This window comes from Python bivittatus, unplaced genomic scaffold (genome assembly GCF_059951505.1).
Source record: "Python bivittatus isolate LINGU-HERP-01145 unplaced genomic scaffold, Pbiv_v1 ctg000650_np1212, whole genome shotgun sequence".
NCBI lineage: Eukaryota > Metazoa > Chordata > Lepidosauria > Squamata > Pythonidae > Python > Python bivittatus.
In genome coordinates, this window is record NW_028277093.1 from 2,799,524 (window position 1) to 2,815,660 (window position 16,137).

At 41.7% G+C, this 16,137-nt stretch overlaps 2 protein-coding genes across 2 annotated transcripts; both read right to left on the minus strand.

Annotated features, from left to right (window-relative positions):
- Positions 1-1,920: 1,920 nt before the first annotated feature.
- Positions 1,921-6,441, minus strand: LOC148214511 (uncharacterized). The gene is given in 2 exon segments (XM_088151342.1): positions 1,921-4,295; positions 4,297-6,441. Coding segments are annotated over 2 exon segments (2,304 nt in total). The 3' UTR covers positions 1,921-4,136.
- Positions 6,442-8,137: 1,696 nt separating this feature from the next.
- On the minus strand, positions 8,138-12,798 carry LOC103056043 (zinc finger protein with KRAB and SCAN domains 7-like). The gene is made up of 5 exons (XM_088151454.1): positions 11,319-12,798; positions 10,973-11,099; positions 10,734-10,816; positions 10,221-10,347; positions 8,138-8,223 (listed from the first exon to the last, which is right to left on the minus strand). The coding sequence occupies exons 1-5, from the start codon at positions 11,802-11,804 to the stop codon at positions 8,138-8,140; spliced, it is 909 nt and encodes a 302-aa protein (XP_088007580.1). The 5' UTR covers positions 11,805-12,798.
- Between the last annotated feature and the right edge of the window lie 3,339 nt (positions 12,799-16,137).

Here is a 16,137-nt window from a genome sequence, read left to right on the forward strand (position 1 = left end):
CCAGGATCTTCTCTCTGGCCCTTTCTCTGAATTCCCCACTGCTCTCAACTTGAGTAGCATGAAGGTGCTTTCCTGCTTCCTCTCAAATAGGTCTGTTGCATCCATCTTCTCTGGGGCTCCCCACAGTTCCCAGCACTTCCAAGGGATGTCCTGGATCTCCAAGACTCTTGGCTGGGATCTCAGTCAGTAGTGCCAAGAGTTAAAGTAGGGCTTCCACCCCTGGCTTTCAAAACCTTAGATCACCACTGGGTGGCTTCAACGTGGTAGAAATAACATGCTGCCATCTAGTAGTAGTTTGGATTTTTGTAGTCTAGATCTGGTAGCCTGATTTACAGCATTCTGACACTTTGCAAAATACATCCTGGGCACACATACAAAACTGGCTGTGGAAAATGCTACTGTTTTTCTTTTAAACATCTCAATCTAGCCTGCAGCTCTGAGATTTCATGGTGGTCTCCCATCAAAGATCTAACAAGCCCAACTGTGTAGCTTTCTAGGCCTTACAAAGAGGCTGGATGCTGGAGTCTCCTAAAAGAATGCCATTTAAAAGCTGCCAAATCCCTGTTCTGGTATCAAGGCTTCTGCACTTCAGTTTATTAGCTGTCATGCAGCTAAAGGTTCAAATCGAGTGGCTTCCCTGGAAACCAAAGAAAACAACTATGGCTTCATGTCATTGAGATATTGATACCATTACACACCAAATTCTTGGATGACCTCCATGCCGTTTTTTCTTCCTACAGTGGAGCAAGCTTTCCTGGAGTGGCATTCTCCTCTATTCAGAAGGCAGCACAAAAGCTTCTGATGGACTTTTTAAACTAGTGACAGCATAAATTCTTCTCCATTGATGTTCACATGATAAGGAGCAGGTACAAGTGGGGGAGTTCTAATAATTTGGAACTTTGTGGAGCTCTGTCACCTTCAAAACCCATTAGAATACAGTAATGTCCCCTGTAAAATTGAGGCCTCTGCCAGAATAGTTATTATTAGGTCTCCTGTGCTTTCGGTGCCCAAGTGATCATGGGCAGAAAGAAACAGGAGAATAGTTTCTGTGTGCCCGTTAAAGGTATGGACATCTGTTCTGGTAGTTTCACTTCCAGCCGATTCTAGCAAGTGAGGACATTTCATTATCTGTAACATGTTATGCCACACCTCCACAATGGTGATGAGCTGTCATCCTCTCATTTCTTGGAGAATGAAGAAGAGTCCAAAAGCTAGAGTTTTTTGTGGGCATGGGACAAGTTCTCAATTTAGTTCTCCCATTTCCAGTTATTGAGAGTTCTTCATTTGACTTGAGTACTCACCAAAGAGAGAAATGAAATACAAATCAAAGAAATGAACATTACACACAAAGCTCTCATGTTTTGTGAACAACCTCTGCATGCTACTTCCCCCTGAGAGGAAAATGGTGGACCATTTACCATTGCTTTCTCTTGGATTATGTCCCTTGAAGAACAAACCCTTCACAAGGATCTTGGAGAAACTTACGTACATAGTTCACTCAAGAACCTGATGCTCTTATGTTGTTCCTGGTCCAGCTCCCCAAATAGTTACTTCAAGAAACCAACTCCTTCTCTAGTAGAGGGTATGTTGAATTGAGGGCTAAGAAGGATAATGTCTTACAGTTGACTGACTGGTCAATATTCCTTCCTAACTTGAACTTCCATCCTCTTTAAGAAAACCCAGAATCCTTGGCACAAAAGAGGGTCTCATGAAACAATGAAATGTCTCTCAGGGACATTTGCTTCTGTATTTCAGGGGATCTCTCATAACAGACTTCTCCCTCAGAGGGAGGGAGCACTGAGGCAATGAACTCTGAAGGCCCAGACTTTATATCTGCTAATATTTACATCTCACTGTTTTCTCAGAAAGATCTGGGGAGTAACACAGCTATCTACAATTTGTGATTATATAAAAGAAGACCACGCTAAAGGTGTTATTGTGGCAGCATGCCAATGAGGTAGGTAGGTAGGTAGATATATATTGCTGATCCCTGCCCTCTTAGAAACTTTCAGCGATTCTTGTGAAGCCTTCCAGTGAGTTCTTGTAAACTACTGTTTTATATGTCTGTCTGTCTGTCTGTCTGTCTGTCTGTCTATCTACCTACCTACCTACCTACCTACTCACCTTTCTACCCACCAACCCACCCACCTACCTACCTACCTGCCCATCAGCTGTCTAACACCACCCACCCATCCTATTTGAAATTGCACCCTACCCATCTTCTACCTCTGCATACATACTGATCCTGGAAGGAAAGTAATATAAACTGAGCATGTACAGAGGATTTCTTCCTATCTTGTAAGGAATCACACTGTGCTGCTGTGCTTTTGTTTGTTTTTGAACACTTGAGCACAAACTGAAATGCATAATATTCAGTTTTATAGAAAGATCAATGCTTGTTAATATGCAAGAAAACACAACTACATAGAAATCAGTAAATATATTTATTTTTCATTTTATTTATTTATTTGATTTCTATAGCCGCCCATCGCACATGAGTGACTCTGAATGGTTGACAATATGAAAAATAATAAAAACATATACAAATATATACAAATCACTAGGCAAACAATCTAAATCATTACTAAAGGTAGAAATGCTATCGTGTGGAGCTTAAATCCTGGAGACTGAATCCATGTAGTTTTCTTAGCAGTGTTATAGTTAATGATGGGCAGTGTGAAAAAGCATTCTTTTGTCTATTCTAAATCTCCTGCTAATCAGCTTAACTGGATGATCCCTGGAACCTAATGTTTTCCACCAGGGTGGTTCATCTTTTTTTTTTTTTTTTTGCTTAAGAGCACCAAACACAAATAAACCTATCCAAACCCCCTATCATTTAATGGCTGCATTTGAACTTTGTCCATCACTTCTATACCTTTTTTCAAATAGGATGACCAGAACTATACACAATATTCAAGATGCAAATAGACTGTAGAAGGGAATAATGGTTTCATTTCCATTCCTTTCCTACTGAAACCTAACATGGGATTTGTCTTTTTCTCAACTGCCACATAAAGTCAATGGCTTCACTGTGGTCTCCATTATCACACAAGATCTTTCCCCTGCCTAAGTACAGCTCAGGCCTCAACAATGTGGATGTCAAGTTAGGAACTTATGCCCCAGTACATGTCACTTTCAATGTTCTTCAAGGGAACTGTGCTGGCCACTGAGTTGATTGTTCATTCTCTTTCAAGAGATTCTTCTCAAATTCCTCACAATCACTTCTGTTTTCATTATCTTGAGTACTTCAATATCATCCGCAGGCTTGGCCAACTCATGGCTTATCAAGAAAACTAATAGCCATTGCATTTTCTCCCAGGATTAAGTGATTGACCAAAGTAGAGTCTCCAATTACATATCCACTTATGGGTTATTACTGCCCTCCCAATAAATGTGGGGACGGCTCACATATCTGTGTTCATACATATGACTGTCAAAAGTCACACTCCCAAAAAGACAGGCCCAGAACAAAAATAATGTAAATAAAATTTAATAAAATGTAATTGCCATTAAAATAAGGAAGCAAATTGAATGTTATTTACATGCAACAACCATTATCTCTCACACCCAAAAATGCCCTGTCTTCCAATAGAAACAACAAAATATGAGAAATCGGGGAATGGGTAGTTTTCCTGGAAATGGGGGAGGAGGGAATGCAGACAGGAATAAGACTGGAGGTGTATGACCTGAAGAGGTGATAAGTGGATATAGAAAGGAAGGAAAGAGAGAAATCCACCTTAGGCCTTAGAGAAACAGTTAGACATGCAACCAGGGATAAACCAGTCTCCCAATAAAAATCTGGTTTAATAAAATTCTGGGTATCCCCAATATCTCCCTGCAGGTTGAATTATATTTGAGGGATATGGTTAGTTAGATGCCATCAAGTCCAGCTATAATGTATCTACCACACAGACAAAATCTCTTGTAGTAAACTGAAGGTCTTCCAAACCTTTCCTCTAATTTCCTTCATCTGGCCAATCCATTTATCCCTTCTCTTCCCCTTCCTTCACTCTAACCCATTTTCTCTAATCATAATTCACTCCCTTTCCATTTTGACATTGTGATTGGAAATGCAGTCACTTAAGTTCTTCCCATGTTGCATCCATGTATATGGGCTCTCCCCCATGTGGCTCCTTTTACAAAAAGTTCACTACTCTGGATGAAGCTGCATCCATATTATATGCTGGCAAGTGGGTTCTCCCTCGTGTGGATCCTTTTATGAAAAGAGAGGGAAGTGTTGTGACTGAAACTCTTTCCACACTCTTTGCACTGATATGGTTTCTCTCCTGTGTGGATCCTCCTATGTGAAGTCAGGGAACTGCTTGTATTGAAACTCTTTCCACAGTCCATGCAATGATATGGTTTCTCGCCAGAGTGGATCCTCTTATGTGAAATCAAGTAACTGCTTGTATGAAAGCTCTTTTCACAGTCTGTGCATTTATACGGTTTCTCCCCTGAGTGGATCCTCTTATGGGAAGAAAGATGACTGCTCTTACTGAAGCTCTTTCCACATTCTATGCATTGATATGGTTTCATCCCTGTATGGATCCTTTCATGGGAACTAAGGGAAGCGCTCTGGCTGAAACTCTTCCCACATTCCATGCACTTATATGGTTTCTCCCCCGTGTGGATCCTTTTATGGGAAGTAAGGGAACCACTTGTGGTGAATCTCTTTCCACACTCTGTGCATAGATAAGGTCTCTCCCCTGTGTGGATCCTGTTATGGGTGGTAAGTTGGCTGCTATTAGTAAAGCTCTTTCCACACTCCATGCATTTATATGGCTTCTCCCCTGTGTGGAACCTTTTATGAGAAATGAAAGAACTCAAGTCTCTAAAACTCTTTCCACAGTCCATGCACTGATAAGGTTTCTCCCCTGTGTGGATTCTTTTATGGGAAATGAGTTCACTGCTTGTACTGAATTTCTTTCCACACTCCATGCATTGATATGGTTTCATCCCTGTATGGATCCTTTCATGGGAAGTAAGGGAAGTGCTCTGGCTGAAACTCTTTCCACATTCCATGCACTTATAGGGTTTCTCCCCAGTGTGGATCCTTTTATGAGAAGTAAGGTTACCACTCCAACTGAAGCTTTTTCCACATTCCATGCATTGATACGGTTTCTCTCCTGTATGGATCCTTTTATGGGAAATAAGATCGCTCCTACTTCTAAAGCTCTTTCCACACTCCATGCATTTATATGGTTTCTCCCCTGTGTGGATCCTTTCATGGGAAGTAAGACCACGTCTCATTGTAAAGCTCTTTCCACACTCCATGCACTTAAATGGTTTTTCCCCTGTGTGGATCCTTTTATGGGAAATGAGATGACTGCTTGTACTGAATCTCTTTCCGCACTCCATGCACTGATATGGTTTCATCCCTGTATGGATCCTTTCATGGTAAGTAAGGGAAGTGCTCTGACTGAAACTCTTTCCACATTCCGTGCACTTATATGGTTTCTCCCCCGTATGGTTCCTTTTATGAGAAGTAAGGGAACCACTTGTGGTGAAGCTCTTTCCACAATCCATACATTTATATGGTTTCTCTCCTGTATGGAACCTTTTATGTGAAGTAAAGGAACTCATGTCTCTGAAGCTCTTTGTGCACTCTATGCATTGATATGGTTTCTCCCCTGTGTGTATCCTTTGATGGGAAGTAAGATTACTGCTCATACTGAAGCTTTTTCCACACTCCATGCATTGATATGGTTTCTCCCCTGAGTGGATCCTTTGATGGGAAGTAAGGTTACTGCTCATGCTGAAACTCTTTCCACATTCCATGCACTTAAATGGTTTCTCCCCTGTGTGGATCCTTTTATGAGAAATAAGGGAACCACTTGTGGTGAAGCTTTTTCCACACTCTGTGCATCTATATGGCTTATCTCCTGTGTGGACTCTTTTATGGGAGGTAAGTTGACTGTTTTGAGTAAAGCCTTTTCCACACTCCATGCATTTATATGGCTCATCCCCTGTGTGAATCCTTTTATGGGAATTAAGGTCACTAGTTGTAGTGAACCTCTTTCCACATTCCATGCATTTACATGGTTTCTTTCCTGCATGGGTCTTTTTATGCGAATTAAGATCATTGCTTGTATAGAAACTCTTTCTGCACCCTGTGCATTTATATGACTTCTTTACTCTGTGGATTCTTTTATGGGTATTAAAAGTACTGTTCTCGTTAAAGATTTTCCCGCACTCTGGATATTTATATGGATTTTCTACCTCAATGCTTTGATGTAAATTAAGACCGAGATTCAAATCATTATTTTTTCCACGTTCTCTGCATTCACGCTGCTTTTGTTTAGGGTGGGTTCTGCTATATTCAGATACATCTGATTTATTCCTGAACATTTTCCCACCTTCTAAATAGCTTCCATTTTCTTTATGGTATTGGGTATGGAAGATGTAGTTTTTTCCATATTGAAAAATAGAGGATTTCTCCATCCTACTGTTCAACTGGTTTTCCCCAGGAACCTTTGGCTCCCCCTGATTGTCCAATATCCCTTCTCCAGTTTCAGTTCTTTGCAAAGATTTCACACCTGGTTCTTTATAATCCTCATTGTCTTGCCAGTCAACTATTTGGAATGAAAAGAAAGAAAGCAGAAAATTCTTGAGATGTTTAAGGCACAAAGTGAAGGCACCATTACATCATATTAGCCACATTTTTTATCTCAACACTACTGTACCAAGATTTTTCCCTCTAGGCTGCATGGTCCTGGGAATATGTCTGGGGGCATTGTTTCCTACATCTCTGATCCTTCCTGTGAGGTTATCTGCAGAATGCTGGACTGCTTGGAGGCAACTGAGGTATGATGTCCCACAGGACTCCATTACTTTTCTCCAAGCCATTCAGTGTAAATAGGGAACCTATGGGGAGGATGCATTTAGAGCATTTAGAGTTCTGGAGTGAGATATCACCAGTTTTATTGCTTCTTAACATTCAGATTCAACTGTGCTGTTGCTACAAGGAAACTGGATTTAGGTACTGGGATTCAGCATGCTGGGGATGAGGTTGCCCTCCCTTGAAAAACCGGGTCTGCACTCCAGGAGTGTTGCTTCATCCTCAGCTGTCCCTGCATCTGCTGGCAGCCACACAGAGAATTCTTTACTAGCAGTAACACCTTTGAGATAAACAGTGGGAGAATCAGGATATCCTGTGCCTGACCCTTTTTTTCTCCCTTCCACCCAGAGATTACTTAAATAAGCTTTCTCTACCTGAGCAGCTTTTCTCCCCAGCCCAGGCTTCTTTAATAAGCGCTAACCAGTTAACAAGCTCAGCTCTGTGATCTTAATTAGTTCATTAGAACTTTCCCTCTGATGCTGTTGCCTGAAACTGACCAGAACTTAATCAGTTTCATAACTGAGGGCTTTTTTGTCTCTTAAAGTACACTAAGCCAATAGCCAGAGCTAGCACATTCCTCTCAATGTGTATTCTCTACCATGTGCCTGTTTAGTTACTTGTAATCCTTCCTTCCCAATAAATGTAAATACAAATATTAATTTCTTTCTTGCAAATTATCCCAGCACCAGGGTGAGGATTCCAAAGGTTTGGGGAGTGGGGAAAAAGGGATATAAGATTTGCCCTGCAAACCCGGCTTTCTCCTGAGTTGAATTCCAGAGACTGCCATCCCTGTTTGGGCTCACCCGGATATTTGGGGGTGGATCCCCTTGGTGCTGTGAGTATATTCAGGGGCAATTTGTTAATAAAGTATCTCTAAGTGGTTAGTTGCAGTCCTGGTGTCTCTCTTGGCATTCTCGTTCTTTGTTATCCATTCTGGAAATCCTAAATTAAGCATTGACGCACAAATTCGAAGCAACACAGGACTTTCAAATGCTATCGTTATAGACAGAAACACAGCAATGCAAAAGAAGCTTCTAAGGCAACCAGCAAACCCAGATGAGAAGGATTGGAAACTGTCTGGGAAGGTACTTGTTCCTCTTTCTGGAGACAGCATGAAAATGTTAGCCCTTTGTCAGGATCTACGCAAACCAGATTCTTCGATTGTTTTAATATGCTTTAATTACTAATTATACTTTTGCTTTAATTGCTAAACATAGATCAATAGTGTAATGCTGGGAATGTTATTCTAACCGTTTGCTTGACCTGCCATAAGGGGGGGAAGGAGGAGGCCAGGTGCTGTTATCTATACCTTGAGCCAGACATCCAAGGCCAGGACATGTGAGAACTGGAGGAAGGCGCGAAGAGCTGCAAGTGGGAATAGAAACCTAGAAGGGGGGGAAGTTGGGCTTAAAAAGACAAGGCTTTGCTGTGTTCAGGCAGACTCAACAAACTATGATGCTGTGCGTTTCTCCTAAATAAAGAAATCTGTAATGGAACTCTTTGGACTCCAGAGGATTTACTGAACTTTGGGATTGAGTGTGCAGACTCTGACATTTTGTTGAGTCTGCCTGAACATAGCAAAGCCTTTCCACCTTTCCCAGAATTGCCTCTTAAAACCCTGCCTGAACTCTCAGCAGACCAATGGATAAACAACATTATAACTTTATGGCCACTAATTGTAAAATCTCTAGAAAAAGCAAAAAGCCAGCACAAAAAATTCGCCGATAGAAAAGTACTGCAAACCCACCTTGGAAGGTAGGCGACCTAGTCTGGCTTTCTACAAAAAACTTAAAATCTTCCCAACCATCCAAAAAACTTGCTCCAAAATATGTGGGACCTTTCCCAATTGAGAAAGTTATAAACCCTGTGGCATTTAAGTTATCTTTGCCAAAACATTATAGAAATATTCATCCTGTTTTCCATGCAAATTTGTTAAAAACATTCAAACCCTCTGAAACGTGGCATCCTGATCCATCTCCGCCAACACCTATCATGATTGAAGGACAAAGTCACTTTGAAGTAAAAGACATTTTGGACTCTAGAAGACATAAAGGCAAACTCCAGTACCTGATTCAATGGAAACATTTTCCCAAAACCCATCACGAATGGGTGGACAGTATTAATGTTAAAGCACCTGAACTACTTCGTCGTTTTCACTCAAAGTACCCTGACAAGCCTAAGTAAACATTTTGATGTTCATTGTTGTATTTCTATTTTCTTTTTCAGATTTTCTTCCGAATGTAACATTCGTTCTGTTGGAGGGCGGCATGTCAGGATCTACGCAAACCAGATTCTTCGATTGTTTTAATATGCTTTAATTACTAATTATACTTTTGCTTTAATTGCTAAACATAGATCAATAGTGTAATGCTGGGAATGTTATTCTAACCGTTTGCTTGACCTGCCATAAGGTGGGGAAGGAGGAGGCCAGGTGCTGTTATCTCTATCTTGAGCCAGACATCCAAGGCCAGGACGTGTGAGAACTGGAGGAAGGCGCGAAGAGCTGCAAGTGGGAATAGAAACCTAGAAGGGGGGGAAGTTGGGCTTAAAAAGACAAGGCTTTGCTATGTTCAGGCAGACTCAACAAACTATGATGCTGTGCGTTTCTCCTAAATAAAGAAATCTGTAATGGAACTCTTTGGACTCCAGAGGATTTACTGAACTTTGGGATTGAGTGTGCAGACTCTGACACCCTTCCTACTGGAACAAGTGGGAGAAGCAATTATTATTACTATTACTGTTGTTCTGGTTGCGCAGTCAGCCAGATGTTTAGACTGGATTTGACATTTTTATCTGCTTATCCAGTCCTTCCCAAGTACCTGGGATAGGCAGATGTTGTTTGGTGGTGTTAAAGGTATCATCTCAGAATGTAAGCTCTTCCAACTAAAGCTGCCTTTTGCAATTGACTGATGGTGACTTTGTCAATGCTGATGATCTTCAAGCAGTGCTCCAGATGTTTTGGGATTGCACCCAAGGGGCCTATTACTAATGGTACTATCTTTGCTTTCTTTTGCCACAGTTGTTCTATTTTCTATTTGCAGGTCTTTGTATTTTGTGATTTTCTCCAGTTCTTTCTCTTCCATTATGCTGTCTCCAGGTATGCAATGTCCAATATTAAGACTTTTTTGTCTTTCTTATCAACAATTTTAAGTCAATAATAATTTTATAATAATAGTATAATAATAATACAATTATTATTTTGATGTATATAGCCACCCATCTCACATATGTGACTCTAGGCACAATGCACATAAGATTATTTCAGTTCTCCGTGGGAAAAATACAGATCTAAACCTCCTCTGAGAAATTGATAAAGTGGTTATTTCTAACCAGAAATTACCTTCCCCAATTATTTGAACCCAGAGCAATAGGGATCCCTTACCAATGGAGTCCACATTCTTAGCATTTTCCAGCATGACTTCTCTGTATAGGGATTTTTGGTCAAAATCCAGCAGAGCCCACTCCTCCTCAGAGAAAAACACAGTTACATCTTCGAAGGACACGGGAACCTGAAGTACAAAAGCATTACTTGTTAATGTACAGTTCCAGAAAGTATTTGCAAATCCTCCACCCTAATGACCAATTTTGCTGACTCTGTAGGACTTTCAATTCCATTTAGTGATTACAACCCTAATATCCTCCTTAGTCAACGCCTGAGGCAAGACTAGGGTGTAATTTGGACTCCAACACTCCCTGCAAGGTTGCTTCATCGAGCACGTATTGGGAGACTCCTATATGACATTTTAACATTGGGAGACTGCTTATGCTCTGAAAAACTGGTTAGATGGGAGCTAATAAACTAGCTCTGAAAAGGGGATTCAGACCACTTTGAAGAGAGTTGCATGTTCCTTGAATAAATCATGTTGCACTTGAGAGGTGGGGATCTTCCTCCTACCTGAATTGGCAGGACAACCGCTGTTTCTGCTCCATCACAAAAAGGAGCTATTTCCACCGGTATCATCACCATTGTTCCATTTTCTGAGAGCAAGATAAAAGCGGAGGAGATGCTTGTTTTAAAAACAGCTGGAGAAAAACTATGCACAAAGGCCAGTCTTGCACACAAGTCTAAGGTACTACTGTAAAAGAAACTCATGAATAAAAAGAGCCCAATAAATCAAAGGAGCCTTCTTTTACCTGATGGTGGGACTTGAGATGGGTCCTCCTGGGAGATCCCCCCCAAGATGGGTTTCTGAGGGGCATATGACACATCCCCTAATGCTTTAGGCGCTTGGGTGGCCACCTCCATGAAGAGCTCTTGAACCTGAAATAGCAGCCAAGAGAAAAGAGAACATTACTGCCTCCTGCCCCAACTTTACAGCCCCTCTGGAAGAAGGGACTGGGCTTCTTAGAAGTCCTTGGAAATTATCAGGGTGAAGGAGGATGGAAGCATTTACCTAACAAGGACGTGATTTTATTAAAATCCTGCTGATTATATTAGAATGGAAATATTTAAGAATTCATTTTCTTTTTATGATCTCACCTGCTGCTTTCGCTGTATCTTCTGCTGCACGTGACTCAGGAGGAAGCCTTCGGCCAGGGCCGCTGCCTGGGAGCTGGTCTCTGCTCCACCCTTCCAGACCCAGCTCTCCATCTCTGGGGGCAGAACGGCCAGGGACTGCTCCAGGACCACCAGGTCCAGCATCTGAGTTTTCATGTGGTCTTCTTGTTTCAGCCATTGACCATAAATGTGGTGGAGTCCGCTGCATACTTCTTGGAGTCCCTCAGCCTCCTGGTAACAGAGCTCCCTGAAAGGGCAATTATGGAAAATCCAACCGGTGGCTTTTTCCAGAATGTTCTGCCTGGTTCTTGCCTCTTGTCCAAACAAATTCAAAGGCTCTTCTGAATCTGCAAAGCAACTTTTATTCATGGAAGCAGACTGACAAGGAGTGCCCCCTTCAGCCATCTTGGAAGATAAAGGATTTCTCTCCTGGATGAGTAGATTGTTTCCATTCAATGGAAAGTGCATTCAGTTTCCAGGCTAAGATGAAAATGAATAGAGACCCTGTAGTCCAAGGTACTGAGAAGAACTTTCTTTCATTATTCATTCGTTTGTAATTTTCATTCCTAAAACCATGCACTTGATGATTCCGGGTGGCTTGCAAGGATTAAAAGCATAACAGTATATTACAACCACCGATGAAAGATAGTTGCACCACGTTGTAGGAAAAAATCTTAGCCATTCACACAAGATAAAGCACTTCCACAGCAGTTACATATCACAAAGGATGTTCAGGTCTCTTGACGTTTAAAAATCTAGTACTTTGTGGGATTGTGTGTATGTATGTATGTATGTATATATATATATATATATATGTATGTATGTATGTATATATATATATATATATGTATATATATACACACACACACACAAATATCAACCCAGGGTGACACTTTGGGAGGACTCAGATATCGGGAATATTTCCACGGGATGCAGATCAGCCTAGCCCCTTGGACTTCTGCCCAAGGGACTCTTTCCTTGCCTCCGAGTCCCGGAAAGAGGACAGCTTCCCAGAGCGGTGAACCAAGAGCCTCTGACCTGCAGATGCTCTCAGCAGCCCCAGCTTTAAGCCTGCTGCCGTCCTGAGGAGCGGAGCTTGTACAGAACTCAACCTTTCGCCCAGAAGGGGCTCTCCTTCAAGAAACAATCGTCCTGTGCCACCCCTCAAAATGGAGCCCCTGAGCGGGAAGCGCAGAAGCTGCAATCTGGCAGCCTTTCTGCTTTGCCCGACTCTCTAGATCTGGAGACGGAGGAGCCTTCCGGGGCTGGCTGGGCAGCCGAAGAGACCCCTCCGACTCCGCGGCTTCCTCGCGAAGAGCCCGGCAAGCAGGCGCTTCCCGAGCCCCGAGGCTGCCCCTCGCCCGGACTCCGCTGCCCGAGAGGTGCGCAGGGGAGGCTCCGCGCTCCGCCTTCCCCGCAGCCCCGCGCGCGCCGCTCTTCCCCGCCAGCCGCGCAGCTGCAGCCGCGGACGTGGAGCTCCCTCCCCGGAAGGGCCTCCGCGAGGCCTGGGAGACTCCGAGGAGAGCGAGCTGCTCCCTAGGAAGTCCCCCTCGACCACTTCCCGCCCTCCCCGTCCAGGTCCTCCGAGATCCTAGGGGCGCCTTGCTGCCAAACGGGGAAAGCAGGAGGCACTTGGCAAGAGGGCGCCCCCGGGCGGATCCTGCCTCTCATCCTGGGAGGGAAAGCGGAGCGGACGCCCAAGTAGATCGTCGGGGAGGACCTGGGGTGGGGGGCTAGAAGCTTGACGGGGAAAGTTTAGACTCTCTCCAGAAAAGTAGCTTCCCACACCTCAGCTGAGAATATAGTCGCTTTCCCAACGAAAACCTGTTCTGACAGAGAAAGCCTGTTAAAAAAACTCTTGGCTTCTCTTGCTCTCTTTGCTCCGGTTTGAATCTCGGAGGTTATCACCACTTACAGTAAGTCTGACTCTTATTTTCTGCATGTCTCGCGTGGTTCACAGGATCTGTCTTCTCCGTTGTTGCAGAAAAAGGCAGCATCTGACCCACCTGCTATAGATTTTGAACTGAAGCAGGATCAGGGTTGGATAAGACACCACCAGGAAATCCAAGGTGGAACTGGGAGAGAATTCCCAATGGCCAACCACCTCCTGGCCAAGGAAACTACATACATATCTATTCACCAGGAGATGAGCTTCACCCTTATCATCATATCCATATTTTGATCATGAATCTGACCCTGGGTTATCAATCTTGTGGGTTTTGTCTGTTTATTTTTTAAAAAACAGATTTATGTTCCACCTTTATTTTGTGCAACTTGAGGCAGTGTCCCTAATGGCTTGCCCTATTTTCCCCAGAGCAACAACCCTGCATGGTGGGTTGGGCTGAGAGAGAGAGAGAGAGAGAGAGAGCAACTGCCTCAGAGTCACCCAGCCGACTTCTGCGCCCAATCAGGGAATAGAGCTCGCAATCTCCCAGTTTCTACTTCCGAGTAAGGCACTGAGAGTCAGCTGCCACCACGTTTTTCCTTTGACACCAACGGAGAGGGCCCAGTTGCAGAGTTTCATGGGTCCGGATCAAAACTCACATTTCAGAAGCTTCGATTTATACAATGCTTTCAATTTTATTTATGGCCAAAAGGCCCAGAAGCAAGTTACAAATATAATCTAAACTTGGCATTAGATAAAACAGTTTAACAAATAAAATATTTAATCAATATTACACAATACACTTAAAAACCCAACTCATTGATTTGTTATTAAAAACCTTGTTTTTATAGCCACAGTTAATAATCTGGCTGTTGCCACCGTAGTCTTAGGATTTTCATCTGCAAGTAAAAATTTTACATACTCAGAAATATCTCTTCCTGCCAGATAGCTTCCTGCCAATGACGCTTATAAAATTCACAACACAATAAAGTATGGTCCACCATTTCAGGATCAATACCATTACAGGGACAAAATCTTTGAGAGATGGGAATTTTTTTGAAATCTACCATATAGCATATTTGATGGCAACATGTTTAATCTGGCTTTTGAAAGGCTATTCTGTATTTGCTTAAATATAAGCTATTTAAATATTTAGGAAGTTGAAAAATGCATCTGTAGTTCATTCCAAAAGTTACAGGTGAACATGATACTTTGGCTTTAGCCATTAATTCCTGTACTACATTATCCCATAAAGACTGAGATAATTTAGTACAGGAATGAATGTCTAAAACAAACATTGTATCAAAGAAAGATACGACATGCTGATGACATACCCTTGGAAAATAAATAATCAGGATCCATGCCAATCTGACTAATCTTTTGAGTCACCTGTTTAAACCACATATTGACCAAGAATTTGGGATTTCCTGAAGCAATCCTTTCTTGTTTTTAAAAAATTTATATTTGCAATCAAAACTTAATAGTGCTTAACCAAGCTTTTGTTTACAAAGGGCATTGCCGAGTTTCCAAGAGAATAACAGAATTCAGAACACAGCTTGGGACACTTAAAACAAGATCTTCAAAATTTCACCTGCAATTGTGCTAAGTTATTATTAGCAAATGTGATCCAAATTGGAGCTCCATATAAAATCTGAGATGCAATTTTGGCATTAAAAACTTTTATTGCTGCAGGAACAAATCTTCTTCCTTTTGAGTAAAAATATTGAAGCAAGGCTGCCATAGTAGATTTTGCTTTCAGAAGTATTGTCTTACAATTATGTTGCCAGGTTAGAGCATGGTTAAATAGAATGCTCAAAGAATTAAAATTCTATATTTCTGTTATTATGTGATCTTAAATTTTCCAGATATACTTTTAATTTTATTTTTTCAAAAACTGAAATTTTAGTTTTATCATAATTAACTTGTAATTGATTTTCTTGACAATACTTAACTAGTGCCTCGAGTAGGTGTTTCAGACCCAGTCTAGTATGTGAAAGAACAACATAATCCACATATAATAAACCACAACTTTTCCTTTTGGCTAATGATGAACAATGGCCTTCAACCTGAAGTAATGTGGCCTCCAAATAATTGATATATATGTTAAATAGTGTAGAGGCCAGGATGCAGCCTTGTCTCTCTCTCTTCCTCATTGTAATATTGTCTGTAAGTGAACCTTTTCTGTTCTAACTTGCATTATACTATCTTGATAATAGCCTGTATTAGATATGTAAAACGCCAATCAGGAATCAAATTCTCTAATTTAGCCCAAAGTTTGGTTCTGTTAACAGAATGAAAAGTGGCTTTAAAATCTATAAAAGCAGCAAAAAGTTTGCCTCTCAGGAAAATAGAATATTTCCTTGCTAGATTGATCAGTTGTTGATCTGCATTTCCTAAAAGCAGCCTGAGCTTTGTTAGAACAAAATGTTCCTAAAGGTAAAAAGTTAATTTTCCATTTAAATGTCTTGCATAACGTTTGCCCAGGACTGATAGCAAACTGATAGCCCTATAACTGGCAGGGCTTTCTGTATCTCTTTTCTTAGTAGGGGACTATTATAGCCCTATTCCAGCCTGAGGGGATTAAACCAGAGCTATCTATTGCATGAATAGGGCCACAAATAAAGGGCCCTACCAATCTAGATTTTGTTTAAGGAGTTCAAGAGGTATATTGTCCTGGCCAAGAGCCTTGCCAGATTTTACTTTTGATTATAAGTTCAACAATCTCTTTCTCTAACACTTGTTCCCACTGTGGAAGGGTAAATAACTTTAATCTAATATTGTATGCTATATTTGCGACATGCTTCCCTGGTCCATAAACATTGATTTAAAATATTTTTCCCAGGTCTTGGATGGTATACAGCAATCCAGGACTGAGGGAGCAGTGAAAGCCCTGGAAATTAATTTCCAAAAAGTTTT